Raw genomic sequence first — 18,927 nt, 5'->3', positions numbered from 1 at the left:
CTTTTGGCAACTGGCATATGGAAATATGACTTCTGCATTGCTTCAACCTTGGTATCACCTCACCTCTGGGTCTGGCTCCCACTGAAGAGTTTGCTTTGCATTATGGGATGCTAAGGAAAGTGATGAGAACTCAGTCCACCTTTACCGCAAGTTGCCTCAGTCCTGAAGATACTATAGGTGCAGACTTTGTTTGCTTACACTTGGATCAAGGATTAACTAAATATATAATTTATGATACAATATCTATTGTACCTCTTCTTAAAACCATTAACAGACAAAGCACTTACCACTGACTCAAGTAACCCATTTCATTCATTCACTACCCTCAAAGCAAAAATTCTAGTCCTCACAACCTTGGCAAACTTTTAGGGATGACCTCCTGTTCTGTTCCCTCTAACCAAGTGCTTTCCTTAGCATCAATCCCATCAACAAACTTTTGCAATCCACAGATTCTCAATCCATCCCCACAGGAAGTATTTCAAAGACCACCTCGGTCACTCACCTTTGGATCCTCTCCACCAACATCCTTATCCCCAAGACACCCAGATGACCAGACCTGTGCAGAGTAATCCAAATGTGGTTGTATCAAGGCATTATAAAGAGGAATGACAACTCCCTTATCTATACTCTGTCAGTGTGTTTTTCAACAACCAAGTAATCTTGTGAGTTACCCTGGCTACTATGGAAATATGCCCCTTAAACTTGAACTATCTACTATCACCCAATCCCTAGCCCCATCAACTTCCCAGAGTAGTTCCCTCAATGCTGCACACAGCTCGAATCCCTGTGTCTCAAAATGCATTATCGCACTCTCTTCTACATTAAACCAACATCCATTATGTTTTGTCTGCACTGTCAGCCTAGTCAATCCTGCAAGCTCTCCACATCACCCTGATTAACAACTAGCCCATCCAATTCTGCATCACCAGCAAACTACCGAATATCCCCCCCTTCAGATTATTTCCCATATCACCTATGTACAAATCAAAACAGCAGTGGTCCAAGCACACAGCACTGCAACACACCACCAGTCACCCACCCTCTTCCCTACTCTGTTCCTCCATATACTACTTTTTAGTATCTGTCCATCAGCCCCCCCCCCCCATACACACACACCAAAATCACCAGTTTAATATCATCCCCATTTGTTGCAGTTTGGAAAATAGAGTCCTATGTGGCATCCCGTCAAACGGCCCCACAAAATCCAGCATCACCATGTAGCCACCCCTCCCCCATCCAACTTAGCTGTCACCAGACTATAAAAAGTTCACAGATTACTAAGGCATGACCTACCCTTCACAAAACCATGCTGCCCCTCAGAGTATCATATTCCTATCCATTCATTTCTGAACTCTCACCCTGACCAACTTCTCCAGCTTTCACCACTACTCCCAAAACACTGATCGTCCACAACCTACCAGCACAGACTTAGATCTCCTCCTTTATGCAAATGAATTATTTTGTCCTCCTTTCATTCTCCTGGGACTTTGCCAGAGCTGAGACTCAAATGAAACAGCCCAGTCAAAGAGTTCATGGTTCCCTTGCACATGCTCTTAAATTGTGAGCCGATATCCCATCCAATCCCACTGCTGTATTTGCATTCGGATTCTGCAACATTCCAAGTACTCCCGATTCATCAATCCCTGCTCTCACATCAGTCCACGTCACCTCTGTCATAACAATATTTTCACTTGGATGATACAGCCTTGCAAAATAATCACCCACCAGCTCAACAACTTCAACTGCCCCTGCCACCTCTCCACCATCTGCATTCATCAAAGCTATCCTTCCATAGTCATTCCCCCCCTCTCACCTGCCACACAATGAGAAAAAACCCTGGGAGGATTTCCTCTTATAATCTGATTTTGCCTTTCTTACCATGCTGGTCATCTTTCTTGCCTGATCCTTGTACTGTTCATGAGTTAGCTGGTCACCTTTCTCATTATATACCCTCCAAAACATTCTTCCCTTTTGTAGCTCATATCTAATGATACCACTCATCCACTGTGAACATCCTTCCTTTGCAGAACTTTATGCCATGGTACTGCTTCAAGCTGCCTCTTAAGTGTTTCATAATCATCTGACTTATAGTTCTACATATATCCTTTCTTAACTGAAAGTTCCACATATTATATTCCAAGTCAAGACTACATGATCAATTCCCCCAATTGGAGGCAATGTAACCTCCTTAGTTATGGACAGGTCTCCTGATCCTATAACAAGATACATGACCTCGAGTCCCTTTTGTTCACATTCTGTTTCAATTAATTATCTCTCAGTAAGCGTATAAATTGCATTTTGTTCCTGCCATGTGATCTATCTTTCTTCCAATCTATGTCTCTGAAGCTGAAGTCCCCATAATAATAACTCAAATCGCATGATACTAATGTGCTGATTCATTCCTGACATCCCCTTGTCTATAGCAGCAACCAATTTTATATTTTGTCCCATTGGTTTCGATCTTACACTGGATTGCCTCAAAAGAATTGCTATCTGCCCAACTGATCAATCTTGTTGGCTGCATTTCATCTGTATTATCCCCTGTCCTGCATACTCTACCCTGCCTGAAAATACTAAATCCATCTCATTCTATCCCTGTAACTATGACATCAGCTGTTAGCTAATCTCACTAATGCAGTTCAAATGGTATTTGAACTGGTATTTTCAAATGGTATTCCAAATTTCAATTTTTAAATTTAAAATGGTATTTGGTAATGGTATTTGAGATTCAAATGGTATTAAAAAAACTGAGAAAATAAATCATGACTTTATGCACTTCATTAGATTCTTATTTTTAGATTGTATTGCACTTTAAAAAACAAAGTTTATCATGTTTAAAGAAAATATTAATTTTAATGTAACAAAATAAATAATAATTACCAGATGCATCCATATCTTTGATTCTCATCTCTGGACACCAAGAATTTTTGTCAACAACCCTAAATAATCGTCCATCATCTCGAACCATGTTTGCCTGTTCTCTTTCACAACAATGTTGCATATGAATCCAACCACCATATCCATACCTCTAAATGAATATTACAAAATAAAGAAAGAGAAATAATAATTCACCTATTCTACCACATTCCACGTGAGAGATGATTTTATAGATTAATTATTTTTAATTTATTAATATTAAAAATTAAGATATTAATTTTATATACCTGAGGAGGAGTGTGAATCAGGTGGCAAGAAATCTGAGGAAAATGTTAGGAATTGTGCACGACCAAAGTGTGAGAAGAAAGATAGTGAGTGTATTGTCCAAATAGGATAATGTATGATTGAGGAGGAAAGTAGCAATAATGACTGAGATCACAACAAGAATGTGTCAAAAGATAGGCGTGGAAGATGTAAATGCTTGGATTGCATTTGATAATAGAAGAGAACCGCATGTGTGATGAACTGCATCTGAACACAGAAAGACATACGCATCTATAAAGAATTGTTGTTTTCTGAGAGTGTTAAGGGCTGCCACTGTGGATGGTAGCAGATTTATAGGCCATAAGCTATAAATGCCATTGGAGGATGAAAGACAGGTGATCATAATAATCTTAAAAATCAACTTGGAGTAGTGTTCTATGAGTGGAAAAATTGTAAGAGAAACATCAGCAGTTAAAAAAGGGAGGTTAAGAAGTATTGTCAAATGGCAAAATGCATTCCTTAAGTGAAAAATAAAACATGATTTGAGGTAAAATGAATGACTAATGAAATTACACAAGAACTGTAAAAAGAGGTTGTAGAAAAAATTATAATTGTGAAGTCCCAGGTTTGAAACCTGAAAGGGCGCTGTTGTGGCAGTAACAACATTGTTTCAAGGCTTGAATTCAAATTCAAGGCTTGTGGGGAAAGCCTTGAATTTGAATATCTTAAATAAGTTCAGTGGCAGCAATTTTCTTTAGTGGTGAATCTCAAATGACCATAATCTCACTTCAAAACTGCCTCATTGTAAGCATTATTCAATATACCCATGGGCATAGTTGATGCTTTTGTACATCTCCAGGGGATTCCCAGTCATCTTGTATAATTTTCCTCTCATTCTCAGTGAGCATCTATTAATGGTATGTAAATTATATTTCCTTTAATTTCTTGAGAAATTCATCAATAATATGTAATAATAATAATAATTATTATTATTATACGAGTATTTCTGTGGAGTCAGAAGACTCATCATGGGAGATCCACGCTAACTTTTATACATGCAATACCTATTATACCTCTCATTAAACTCAATAGCTGTCAGAGCAATCACAACTAATTTTGGAAATCCATTCCATCCACTCGCCACTTTCCAAGTAAAAAATCTAATTGGCACACACACTTACTAACCATACACTTATAAAACTTTCAATGGTGACCTCTAGTTCTCCCTATCTCTCTCTATTTGCATTATACTGAAAAATTTCCTTTGTGTCAATCTTGGAGAAATTAGTGAGGGACCGTATACAGCATTGCACAGGTGAGGGTAACGTTATCTGTGAGAGTCAGCATGGATTTGTTAAGGGGGTACGCTTGCTTTAGTAATATGATTACCCCTTATAATAAAGTGACAAGAGCAGATGATGAGGGGAAGGCATATACTGCCATTTTTTTGGATTTTGCAAAGGCATTTGACAGAGTGCCACATGATAAGCTGATATTTAAGTTGCAGCACATGGGTTTAGAAGTCAGGCTAGTCAACTGGATTCAGGATTGGCTGTCTGATAGCTATCAGAGAGTTGTGTAATGGTGGGACAATATCAAGGAGGCAGAAGGTTACAAGTGGGGTCCCACAGGACTCAGTACTGAGTCCTGTGGGACTCAGTACTGAGACCTGTATTGTTTAACCTTTATATCAGTGACATTGTCAATGGATTGCAGGGGGATATTCAGCTGTTTGCAGATGATGTGAAGCTGGGAAAGGTTATTAGTAATAGCGCAGATGCGGCAGCTTTGCAAGAGGATTTGAATAAACCGAACAGATGGGCAAATCAATGGGGGGGGTCGGTTTAATGTAGCAAAATATAAAGTGTTGAAGTTTGGGATATATCGATGGGAGGCTGTATACTTCATTGGAAGAGCTGTACTGGAGAAAGTAGTGGATATAAGAGATCTGGAGGTGATGGATGATAGAAAACTGAAATTCAGGGAACATATTGCAAAGGTGGTGAAGGTAACTCAGAGGATTGCTGCAATACTAAGAAGGATGGTGACCTGCAGAGATAAAAGAGTTATTGTTCCATTGTATAAGATCCTGATCAGACCACAGTTAGACCATTGTTCTCAAATTTAGTCCCAAGGATTTGAAGGGGATAAATTAACTGTGGAAAGGGTGCAGAGAGAGTTAACAAAGATGATTTTGGGACTGTACAATGTTAGTTATGAGGATTGGCTGAGGGAATGTGGACTGCAGAGTTTGGTAGATAGAAGGAGAGGTGATATGATTGAGACTTTTAAGTTGAGAGATAGTTACTGGGTTGACTCTGGGGAGTTCTTTCACTTGGTGGAAAAGCAGGAAGGAGCAATGACAAGGGGCCATCCCTGGAAGTTGCAAAAAGGAAGCTGTGAGCAAGAGGATAAGGAGTGGTTTCTTTGCATGGAGGGTGGTTGAACCATGGAATGCATTGCTTGATAGAGTGGCGAGAGCAAGAACGGTCAATGAGCGGTATGATAGACTTTGTGTTTCCTATGAAGGACCTCCCACGATGAGTCTTTTGACTCCATGGAGGCCCTGAATAATAATAATATGGGAGGGGGGGTCTGGAAAGTTATGATAAACATGATATTAAAGATATAACCATATTAGGAGCAGAGTTATTAAGATAACTTACATTCTTATATTCTCATATCCTGGTATGCTCTTTCTTGTGGTTATATCAGTTGCTTACATATCATTTTTGTTCTAAGTGTTTATCAGAACTTTCCATACCTCCTCCCCCCACAGTATGGCAAGCATGGAAAAAATATGAGTGTTTATGTTTATGCTCATAATGAATGAGTACAGCACAGAGAAATAATTAAAAAGTTTAATCACTGTGATATTTCATCCCTGAAGATAATTTGTGAGAGTAGATATTTTGCTTGGAGCATGGTGAATGACTAGAATGGGCTGCCAAAGGTGGTTGTGCTGACATTGAACAAGTACGATCAGTAATGTGTGAATAAATTAGCATGGCCCTCTTGTGATGAGTCTTTCAACTCCATGGAGATGTCCATAATAAAAATAATAATAATAAACATGTGTTATTTTATCCTCTTCAATAATTCAATATGAACCTTTTTTATAACAAGAAATACTAATAAATACTTAGAGTTCTGATTTGCATTCAGATGTCTTGCAGTTGCATGCCATCACTAATGCAGTAGATGAACTTTCATGTATACTCTGGACATGGAGTAGAAGTTTAAGATAAAAAGTGGGCTTTTCATTATTGCACTATGTTTTGTTATGAGTGAATGATAACTTATTATTATGAGTATTTCCATAAAGTCCCACATTTATTGTGGGTTGGTATGAGAGAAAATTTAAAGCAGCTTATATGACCTTCATAAAGCAACCACATCTAAACAAAAAAAATGATGGTCTCAAAGTTTCTATGATTTGGTCAACATAAATATAAACTTGACAACAGTGTTCACTCTCACCTTGCCTACAGTACCAAACTGTAGTGAAACTAATCTCAGGCTCACCAAACTCTAAATCAAAATAATAGAGATTACAACTGGTATTGGCCATTTGAAATTTGACAGATTTCAATAAAGAACTTCAACAAGAAAGCAAAGGTTTTTATTTTATTTTATTTTTTTAAGGATTCTGGACTAAATACAGTAAATACTATAAGGCAAGTAAAGAATTAACAGAATTCTAAGCTGTGAATGATTACATTAATGTAAGGTGGCAGGACAAATCATAATATGAGATTTAATAACTGGATATTCAAAAATAGGAATTTTTGATTGGTTGATGATTTTTAAACATTCCAGTCCTCCAGTGAGTGGCGTGGTCTTACATTAGGTAATGATGAACAACAAGTTGAACCATTTAGATCTTATGCTTAACAATCAAACTTTTTAAACTAAAAGAATAAAAGTTTGAATTTAGAAACAAAATCTTAGCTTTATATTTTAAGACAAGGAATTGATGATGATTTATGGTTTTAATGGCTCAAGCCATTAAAACCATATATAGGTAAGATAACTTATATAGATAAGGTTATAGCAGTACACAAGGTAAGACAATCACAAACATCCATGCCTGTAGCAGGATTCCAACCCACAATCTGTTGGTTGAGAGCAGGTACGCTAACCATTTAGCCAATCAAGCCAGCCAAGAAATGGAATTTGAGACTGTACTGACAGATGGCCATTTTAGAGAAACAAATGAAGCATATACCAAAAAGAGTTTGTGCTTGTTTGCAGATATTCCTAAATAAACAAATAATAAAAATAAAAATGAAAAAGACAGTTCAAATATGCATCACTCAACCAAAATAGTCAACCAAAACCAAAATTATTGTGAACAGAAACAAAAACCAAAAACTTTCTCTTGTTCAGATTAAGTTTCTTGCTACTGTAATCTATCATCCTTAGAGCTTTAGTTGCTTTGGCACCCAATTCTAAACAACCCACTCTTTTTCCTCCATGCCCATCTTTCATTCATTCATTCTTTCTTTCATCCATTTCCTCAAAAAACATGATAAATGAAAGATATTAGTATTCTTACAGAAGTGACAAATTACTATACTAAGAAACCTAATGCATCAAGTAAGTGCTTGGGGCTCAATAATAAAAGCATTCAGGAAATCCTGGGAAAATTTTAAAAAGGATAATGAATGTTTGTTGCAGATGGCAGAAAAATCAAATTACTTTACTACCCTACATCCAGCAATTATTTCTTCTAGCTACACAACTAAAGAGTACACCACAATTTATGTGAGCATAGATTATCATCATATAACTCTATAGAGAATTTAAAGGCTAAATGCAGGAAGTTCATTCTGAAGCATATGCTCTGTCTGCTACAGTGTGTGTGTATCCACATACACACATCACCATCAAGAATGTCTTTTCTTCTTTTCTCCTCGCTAAATAACTATCACAGTATATATTTTACAATTTTTTTATTAACTTTCAGGTGAGCCACATCTTTTAAGACCAATACTTTATGCAAAATATTATATTTCAATTTTAGTCTTTGCCCATCAAGAGAAAGATAATTTCTTGTGACTTTGTCAGATAGTCTATAATTCTGTTATTGACTAAAAAGGTTACTATTAGAACAAAAATACCGTGTGTGTGTGTGCATGTGTTCAGAGAGCCTTCTGATACTTAATACTGTAATGCTTATTCAATATATATATTGAATGGTCTAAAATATATTAAAAATAGTTACTTAGCAATCCTAAGTGACATTTTTCTGAATAAATTAATAAAAGTACCTTTTTTAAGTTAGGCCAAATTTCAGGGAGAATATGAGTATGTAGATCAACTTTGAAAGTCATGTTTATCTCTTTTAACTCTTCACTTTCAACTGTTATTTAATGGATGGCCTTGGAGTTCAAAAACTGGCAGATAACCTCGAACTGATGAATAGTGTTTTTTAACTCATACACCTACATCATCAGTGCAGTAAGTGATGTTTACTGAGCTAGAGAAACTGATAAAGTGTTCTATATTGCTGTTTTTGGTAAATATTTGAACTGTGATAAACTGAGATTTTTCTAGATATTATAATAAAATTTTGCAGTGCATCAGCATACACAAGACAATATGCACATATTCCATGTGTATGAATATGGCTTATGAACTGCTTACATGTGGAAAAAAAAACCTGGGATGATTTTAATTTTTAAAAAAAGCACAGTGTATTAATAAGAAGCAGATTGCTTTAAATATTTTTGTTTTTTTTAATTTTGGTAGAAGGTTCTCCCTTTCACACACACACACACACACTCTCTCTCTCTCTCTCCTGTCATATTATATAAATATATAATTGTTTTTAGCATTAATTGTAACTTGTATTTAAACAATTGTGTCTATTCTTTAAAAGTACCTGTGGCATAACTATAATCAACAAAATTACACAATAACCACAGTAATAAACATACAGATATTTTGTACTGAAAATAAGAGCACATTAGCATGTAGAAACAACAAGCATATCAAAGAACAGGAATACAAGGTACATGCCGCAATCGGTTTAGCAATTAAAAACAGTTGCCACAAGCCAGAAATTAATATTAATAAATAATATTAAAATTATTTTTGATGTTTAAATAAAATGCATATCTCCCAAACTTTTGAGATAAAAAGTTAATCGTTCCAATTCAGGTTAGGACAACGTAAAAGGGCTTCACAACTTTCTTGGAAAAGGCGTTCATATTTAAAACTGCTTCTATGGAGAAGACAGGCTTCAATTCACAGGATAGTATGTTTAGTGTTAATACTATGTTGTGCCAGACCAGACTTTTGAGGTTTCGCATATTCAATGTAGCACTCATGTTCATTAATTCTTTTTTTCATAGAATGACCTGCCTGCCCAAAGTATGCCAATTTACATTCAAAAGGAATCTGATAAACACCAGATAAAGATAGAAGTGACAGTTTGTCTTTTGTAGACAGTAACAGATGAGATTTTTTGTTGATAGGAAAATATGTGCGAATAAGGTGATACTTCTTCAAAATTCTACCAACAGGTTCAGAGATACCAAAAATATAAAGGATTGGAACAGTGGCATAGCTAGAGCTTTTGCCGCCCCTCTTAATGCACACCAAAAATACTACAAAAAGTCAAAACGATGTATAGGAAAATAAATGAAAACACTATGTTTATTTTTGAAATAAAACTTTAATTTCAACATTCTAAAATGTTGTTTTTCTTGCTTTTCTGTTAACAAAATCGTCGATGACATTGACGAAGTCTATTTCATAGCAATGTAGGTAATTCTTAATCAATTTTATTTAGGAAATCTTCTCTCACAATTAGCAACACTTACAGCAATTGTGAGGAAAATTCGTAATAGTATTACAATATTTTGAACTGAGTTCTCGAGACTCTATTTTAGAATTAATTGCAAAAGTTCAAAAAGGTTAAAAGTGCTGCCCGGGGCGAACCCCCCTCCCACTAGCTACACCTCTGGATTGGAATACAGTCTGTTGAAGAATCCTTAGGTATTGGAACATAGAATTCGGTTATCGGCTGGATTTGATGAGACTTGTAACCATTTAATTCCATTAAAGTTTTGATGGTGAGAAATTCTTGCTGGAAGCTTGAGGGAGAGGAGCACACATTACATCCTCTATTAATGAATGGCTTGATGACACCAATTTTTTGAGAGATGTGACAAGCAAACTTTTGATGAATGTGCCTGCCAGTAAAGGTAGGTTTCTGATAAATACTGGTTGACAAAGCACCAGAGGCTGTGCAAGTAAAAAGGATATCCAAGAATGGTAAACTACCAGCATTTTTTTCCCCATGGTGAATTGAATAAATAGGTAAAGGCCACTGATCCAATGTGAGAAAGTGGTATGTTTATTTTCAGATTGAGGTGAAACAACAGCAAAAATGTCATTAATGTAACAAAACTAAAGAGAGGGTTCGTTACTGTATTAGTATGGCCAACTAACTAGATGGGCCAACAGTCAAGTCAGCAAACAAACACAAGGACTACATCTGTTTCCCACTAGCCACTCAGATCTAGGACTTGCTGACCATACTTTTGACACCCAGCCGAGAATATGCTGGAAGAAGGCCACTGTATTTCTCCACAGCAAATATGAATAGAAGAGACTATTTGTTGAATGTGCCTCAGCCTTAAGAAACTACTCAAATTAGGAAGGCACACTCATCCTCCATACTTCAACCCAATAGCCAAGGACACTCATTTTAGCCTACTTAAGGGACATTATTTAGGCTTACTTTTGGTTGCCATGCTTCAGCCTCGTTTCCCCAGTGTAATGAGGTGCACCCAGTGCACGCACATATCATATTGCACTGTGTTCTCTGATTATGGCAATTTGACTTAGCTGAAGTACTAGAAATACTGATTAAATTTATTGTAATTAATATTAGTCTATGTTGTTATTTCCTTAAAAAATACAATTATATTTTAGCTGCCATGTAAAATAACCAGTAAGAACAGTAATTGAACAGTGAAAAAATTTCAGGAAAGGGCCAAAAATGTGATGGAACATAATATTAAAGCTGATAATGATTAATTTCAAAATTAGAAGCTATTTTTTGAGTAAGCAACAGCAATGAAGCATTTCCCAAATCTTTTGGTAAACTAATGTATGGCTACATTAATTAACCAAACTTTGGGAGACTTATTTGCTGATCATTAAATTACTTATACAGGCACCTCTGTAACACAGTTGGAAAAATGATGGGACAATGCACCTTTCAATTGGAAAAGACCTGCATTTAATTTCCAAGACAAGACAAATCTTTATATGGAACTAAGATTGAAGCTGCTAGACAAACTGCAATTAAAAATTTAAAAAAATCCCTTTTTTTTTTTCAATTGCAGTTCAGTTAGCTAATCTCATAATTATTATTATTATTATCATCATTATTTGTCACCTCCAGTGAGTCTAAAGACTCATAATGAAACAGCATGTTTTTTCCCCCTCCTGAAACTCAAGTTTTTCATGCAAACAGGTAAAATCAGCCAGAAAACACATGCAATTAACAGATAAAAATATCATTAGTGGGCAGTACAGATGGTGGATTGTGTGGTGCACCTTTCCTTAATGAGTCTTAGGCTCCATTGGAGATGCCACATAATAGTAATAATATAGCAATCTCCAGATGGGGATTCTTAGTTCTTACTTTTTCTATGACAATTTTGAACTGTTTCTGCTAGTTATTTGACTGACAGTAGTGCTTTTTTTGTAATCTTAGAAAACTGATTTAAATTCAGAATGACGTCATTTGTCGGTAAGCTCAAAATAAACTTCGCTAATAAAAATACACAGTTTATTTTAAACTTACATGTTAATTTACAACTTAGATGTTGTAAGTTAATACCACAAAAAGACAACATCTACAATAACCAATATCTAATTCTTGCTGTATAACTATTCTATATGGAAATATTATACAGAAGTAAACTTTGGAGTGAGAAAACTGGTAAAGGTGGAGGGAAACACAAGAGTGCCAAGAAATTTTGGTGGTCCTGTAATATAACAGAGGCAAGAAACTGCATGTTTTCAAAATTTCAAAAATTCTAGCGGAATGTTCTATTCACATTAACATTAAAAGTTGAACATCAGAATGGCACCTTCCTTAAAAAATTCCATCACATATTCAAAGTGATGAGATTAGTATGATAATATGAGAATAAATTGTTCATATGTGCTTAGAAGTTCTCTCAAGACTAATAAGGTTAAAATGTTAGAAATTTCCACTAGAACTGTTTTTACTATCGCCAATGATTCATTGTGGGAGGTCCTCACCAGCCATAATCATTGAACTACTTTTAAACTCTTTTACTGTTTATGCATTTATGACAAACACACACACAACTTTCAGAGGTTTACACTATAAAAAGTTGTGTGAAAGTTCTTATCTCCCAATCTTTCTTAAAACAAACTTGAATGTCTTATTCAAGTTTGTGTCAAGAAAGGTTGGGATTTACATCCGGCAGTGAGCTGCAACTGGATTTGTGTGAAACTTTAATTTCTGAAGCAGTTTTAGAACTAGTCTTAAAAATTTCAACAAAAACCAAATATGTCATAATAAAATTATCTTAAGCTTATAAAACTGTATGGAAACAATGAGCAACAAAGCAAACTTCAAATGCAGAGGAACAAGCAATTCAAACAATTAAAGATCAAATTTTAAAATAGATGATTCAAGGTTTGGGTGGTTATGCACATCTTTTACAGTCGGGACTGACAGCATACTAGAGATCAAGCCACTGACAATTCTGAAAATGATAGTTCTGACGTGTACATGATTCAACCATCAGACCTTTTGAATACATTCAAACAATGTTATTGACTAGCATCGAAGCAACAATGATCTCTTTTCAATCTAACTCCTCATTCTATGCTTTACTTTCAAACTTTTGTAGGACATCTGTATTAAAATTCAGATATCCCACAAATTAAAAAACATAAAGTTAAATTAATAATAATGTGTTATTTGGAAAGTTGTTAGTTAAACATTTATCTTCATATGTCATGAGCAAGGTGTTTTGCAATGTTCTTTCTATCTTTGGAAACTGATGTCTTGCTCAGATGTGAAATAAATTTATTAAAATTGGTAAGTGCATAAACAGACAAATGCAATTTATTGACAAAAAATACTAGTGGTGGTGGGTAGTAGATGGCATTGGTGAAGATGATGATGATAGTAGCATTTTGGACTATTTGGTGGATAATGGTAGAGACAGACAGTTGTAGAGTAGGCGCTCTCCCTTGATGAGTCTTTTGACTCCTTGGAGGTGTCACAAAATAATAATAATTTTGTATGAGCTGGCAAGTGTTGAAACATTTCTGCTGTTTGTATGTAGACAAATGTTGTTGACTTAATACAGGGTGATCATAACTGAAGTATCATTGTTTAAGGCTTTGTGGAGTGCCATCCAGTGATCCAAATGCTGCAAAACTTTAAAGGAATACATTATGTCATGTAGAAGTGATATCTGAAAAAAAAAAAAGTAGTTGCAAAATTCATCACAGACGTGCTGTTAACACCAAATGCATGGGATTTGCATATCATGCAAGTCCCATGCTAGGAGGGTTTAAAAATATAGACATGGAATTTTTTCCTTCATTTTAGTTGTTAATACCATCCACAGAGATGCCACTAATCTTGCCCAACATGCTTGGCTCATGAAGCTGTACTACCTAAACAATTGCAATTCTATTGCTGCATTCTGTGAATTTCATCACCTCAACAAATGTCAACAAGGTCCACTATCTCCATGTGCTCTATAGTTTTGAAGAAACGGGATCATTGGTTTGGTAGTTAGACCTGGCAAAGGTCATAAACCAATCAGTCCACAACAAGCAAATGAAGTGCTAATGACATTGAGGAGCAGGTCATGAATTACAGCACTGGTTCTTGCAGTGCACATGCTGTATGAAGACACATTGATATGCCATACACAACTGTCTGGAAAATTCTATGAAGGAATCTGCATTTCTATCCATCCAAAATAACCTTGACACAGGAGTTGCACCCACTGGACTTTGAAAGTCAACTGAAATTCTCTTTAACATTCCTTGTTCAAGTGGAGTGGGATGATTTTGTAGGGAGATGAGGCTCACTTTCACCTGAGCAGGCCTGAGATGTAAATATCCACAATTGCCAGGTATCAGCTATGCAAAACCAACATGCAATCCAACAAATTCCTTTGCATTTGTCTAAAGTTGCTATCTGGTGAAGATTTACAACTTCGATTATGACTGGACCATTCTTCCTTGAGGACAATGGCCAGTGAGGTCCTGTGACCTGCTCAGTTACTGCCAAGAAGTATCACAATATGATAAACAATTATGTTTATCATATTGCTACAGCAGTTGATCCATACAGGAGATTCTTAGAAAACATTTCACAGAGGTCAGAGTGATCAGCTGTGCATTTCCTACTGCTTAGATGCCTCATTCACCTGATCCCCCTGTAACTTCTGGCTCTGGGATTTCAAAGACAGGGTTTACTGGTAACATGCTGATAAGTTGCCAGCACTGAAAGACAGCATGTGCACAATATTGGTCCCAACCAGCTGAGTTCTGCCACTGAACACTCTGTACGCAGAGTGTTCAACTCAGTCCTGAAATGCATAGTATTATAACGCTATGTATTTCAGGCAAATGCAAAGCACATCTGCAAGGAGATGTGCTTTGCATTATGGGAGATACTAAAGCAAGTGATGAGAACTTATATCACCTTTACCACGAGTTGCCCCAGTCTTGAAAGTACTTCAGATGCAAACTTTGTTTGCTTACACTTGGATAAAGGATAAAACCCAATATATAATTAGTAGCATAGCCAAGTGAAAAAACCTCCATAAACTTATCTCTAATCCAGAGAATTTTATTACTAGTGTGTGGCACCCTTTGGTAACTAGTATAGGTAAATATGACTTCTCCATTACTTCCACCTTGGTATCACCACTTCTGGGTCTGACTCCCACTGATGTGCTTTCGCACAGAAGTGGTTGCTTTCCCTGGGAGGGATATGAGCTTTGCTCTCTCAGGTTCTTCCGAATCCACTTCCAAGTGAAGGGAGCTTAGATTTTGGGGGGGTTTACCCTGAGAGAGCATTTTGAGTCTCCGGAGAAGGTGTTTTCCGGTGTGGCCCGTGAGGAGCCTTGTCGGTAGATGCTTTTCCCTGGAATATGAGCGGTTTCTGCTCGGTGGTGGGGTGAGCCTGTCATTGAGTGGAGCCATTGCTGAGTCCAACACTGAGTTGGACGATCCCTCAGTCACTTGTAGAAGTGTTCTGGGGGATCGCCAAATTTTTAGAGACCGCTTTACTTATGCATTGCACACAGAAGTGTAATGGGAAGGGAAGGTAGTGGCCTATGTATTGAGGGAAGGTAGTGGCCCTTAATGCATAGCATTATACATGTCCTCAAGGAGATATGCTTTGCATTATAGGAGATACTAAAGCAAGTGATGAGAACTTATACCACCTTTACCACGAGTTTCCCCAGTCCTGAAAGTACTTCAGGTGCAAACTTGTTTGCTTACACTTGGATAAAGGATAAAACCCAATATATATATAATTAGTACACTTGGGCTGTTGTGCTCAAATCTGGTCACCAGTGTAATGTGGAAACATTGGAGAGGGGTCTAGAGAGGAGCGACTAAGATAATCTCAGAACTTGGGAATGCTGGCTATGGAGAGAGAGCGAGAGAGAGGTTGAAGAAATGTAGATTGCAGAGTTTAATGAATAGGTGGAAAAGAGGTGATTTAAGTTGGTGAGAGAATTTTATCAGGTTAATCCAGATGAGATTATAAAATAATAGAAGGCAAGAGAGGGTGTGAGGAGTAGATTTTTTACATGGAAAATTGTCAGTGAATGAAATGCATTACCAGAATGTGTTGTTAATACACTGGGGGGGATTAAGGATTTTAAGATTCATCAGTTGAATGAAGCACCCACAGTGAGTCTGCTGACTCCATGGAGGGTGCAATAATAATAACTTAAAATGCTTTGCCGCTATTTTCTAGTTGTTTTTTTTAACCTGCTTAAAACAGTATCAGTTTATTATCATTTTACGTGAACCTTCAGTATAATTTAGTTAAAGCATGAAGTTTCTCTCTTACCTATCTTCAATTACTTAGTAGTACAAGTATACGACCATTACCAGGTAATTAGAGTGATCGAGAGACCGTGAGTGATTGGTGAGTCTGTTGCCGCGGTATGACAGAGAGGAGTTTAGGAGGAGGGCCATAATCGCAAATGACATTATGCGTAGGTTATGCAGACGGTTGGTGTGGAATTTGTGGACGTGTGGAATTAGTTTGATGGGCAAAAGGATTTATAGAAGATGGATGGCCTGCATTTGAATGGACTTGGTGTGCGGAGACTGGAAAAAGTGTTGCTGAATGAAGTGAAAATGGTTGTGCAGAACCAGGGAAACTAGAACTACCAAGGAGGGGGGGGAGTGGATATGCAGACATCAGTGAGACAGTTGAGTGTATGAATGTATATAATGTACCCGAGCCAGCACTAAGGACAAAAAATGGGAATGGGACATTTAGAATAACGCATCAAGATAGGGGTGGGACAAAGGGATCACTGCATTTCATGTATACTAATACCAAGAGTATTAGGAACAAGAAGGAAGAATTTTTGGCCTTGATTGGCTCTTCCTGCCCACAGGTTATTGGCATTCCTGAAACATGGCTGATGGAAGATGATATAGTTAGTGGGATAGAATGTGTAGGTTATAGTGTGTTTAGGAGGGACAGAGAGAATAAAATGGGGGGAGGTGTGTTATTGATGAACTGCAGCCAAGGAGAATCGAAGTTGTATCGCAGGATAGTGAAAGGAGCTCATTTGAGGCTATTTAGTGCGAGATTGAGACTGGCAGAATAAAATATACAGTTGGGTGCTGCTATAGACCAGGCAATGGAATAGATGGTGGAGATAGTATGCATAAACAAATTGATGAAGTGAGTGGAAGGAGGGTAATTATTATGGGGGATTTCAACTATGGTAACATTGATTGGAAGGAGGAGAGGACACATGTGAGGAAGGAAATGGATTTTATTCAATTATTAAGGGATAACTGAGACAGCATGTGATTGAAAATACTAGGGGTGTGAGAGTGCTTGACCTGGTAATAGCATCTCAGAATTTGACTGTAATGAATATGACCATATTGGTGAGAGTGATCATAAGGTCTTGACTTGGGAGGTGGCTAAAGGTGTGGAATTTTCGATTAAGGCAGGGTATATGTGGAATTACTGTGCTGGCAAGTATGACAAGCTTAGGAGATTGCTTGGATCAGTGGCATGGCATGGCATGTACAACTGCAAGGGCTGAACGTCGATAGAGCATGGGAAGTGGTCGAGAAGCATTTACAGGAGGTTATGGCTGATTGTATACCTAGGGTCCAAATAGTAAAACAAGTAGGGGTTAAATGGATGAATAACACCATTAAGCTTGAGCTACAAAAACAGAAACAACTGTGGAGGGAATTTAAAGAAAGGGGTGACCTGCAGGCACACGAACGGTATAAAGTGCAGGCCAGAAGGGTAATGAGAGTGGTAAAAACAGCAAAAGCGAATTATGAAAGGAAACTAGCTGTGCAAGCTAAAGAGAATCCCAAACAATTCTTTCAATATGCTGCAAACAAGAAAAAAATGTACACGGGAAAATGATTTTAATTAATGACGATGCTAAGGAGGTCACTGAATCAGTCGATATAGTGGAGTTACTGAGCGAGCACTTTGCAAAAGTATATCATCCACGTGGTGACATTGAAAAAATGAAGGAACCATTAGTTTATATGGGAATTGTGATGAATGAAGTGGAGGTGAGTAGTCTATTACAGAACCTTAATGTGAATACATCAATGTGAGATTGGATGGTATACCGGCACAGGTCTTGCGTGAAGCGGCTAAGGAATTATCAGTGCCTTTGACCATGTTGTTTAATCTGAGTCTCGGATCTGGTTTAGTCCCGAAGGTGTGGAAAGAGGGGAAAATAGTTTCACTGCATAAAGGAGGATCCAAGACTATGGTTGCAAATTACCAACCGATCAGCATATTAGGAGTCATTGTCAAGGTCTTGAAGAAAGTAGTAAAGGGAAAAATACAGGAATGGATTGATGAAAATGAGATACTGTACAGGGAACAGCATGGCTTTGTGAAGGGTAGATCATGCCTCAGTAACTTGCTCAAGTTTTATAACAAGGCGACGGCTGAACTGGATAACGGTAATGGGTTCACAGTGATTCTGCTGGACCTGGCAAAGGCTTTTGATAGGATACCACATGGAATTCTAATCCATAAACTACAACATATGGGAATGGATATAGGGTTGGTGAGATGGATAGGTGGGTGGTTGATGGAGAGATGTCATAGAGTAGTTTATTCAGGAGTAGAGTCCAAAAGACGGCCTGTGACTAGTGGTGTGCCGCAGGGTTCTGTTCTTGGACCACTGCTGTTTAATCTGTTCATTAACGATATAGGGAAGGTTCTAAGTGGAACAGTTCATTTGTTCGCTGATGATGCAAAGTTGGGTAGGGCAATAGTGAATGCAGAAGATGTCAAAATCTTGCAGGATGACTTGGATAGATTGGAGTTCTGGGCTAAGGAGAATGGATGTCAATTTAATGTGACAAAATGTAAGGTTATGCATTTTGGAGTGAAAAGATTAGCAGCAGTATACCACATTGGTGGAACTGTACTCCAGGAGATTGATGAGGCCAGGGACTTGGGAGTGCTGGTGGATAGGGAGATGAAGTTTAGGGGGTACATTGCAA

At 37.2% G+C, this 18,927-nt stretch overlaps 1 protein-coding gene across 1 annotated transcript in view; it reads right to left on the bottom strand.

Annotated features, from left to right (window-relative positions):
- LOC150105460 (2-amino-3-carboxymuconate-6-semialdehyde decarboxylase-like) overlaps window positions 1-8,571 on the bottom strand; it is a 130,587-nt gene extending 122,016 nt beyond the window's left edge. Inside the window, exons 1-2 of the mRNA XM_090394163.1 lie at window positions 8,415-8,571; window positions 2,881-3,028 (exon numbers count right to left, since the gene is read on the bottom strand). Of these exons, the coding sequence (XP_090250289.1) occupies window positions 2,881-3,028; window positions 8,415-8,477 (211 nt within the window). The 5' untranslated portion in view covers window positions 8,478-8,571. The remainder of the gene's footprint in view (window positions 1-2,880; window positions 3,029-8,414) is intronic.
- Between the last annotated feature and the right edge of the window lie 10,356 nt (window positions 8,572-18,927).

The sequence above is a fragment of the Typopeltis vanoorti genome, chromosome 6 (genome assembly GCF_054136105.1).
Source record: "Typopeltis vanoorti isolate ZY-2024b chromosome 6, IOZ_Tvanoo_1.0, whole genome shotgun sequence".
Taxonomy (NCBI): Eukaryota; Metazoa; Arthropoda; class Arachnida; order Uropygi; family Thelyphonidae; genus Typopeltis; species Typopeltis vanoorti.
This window is presented reverse-complemented; position numbering and strand designations above follow the sequence as displayed.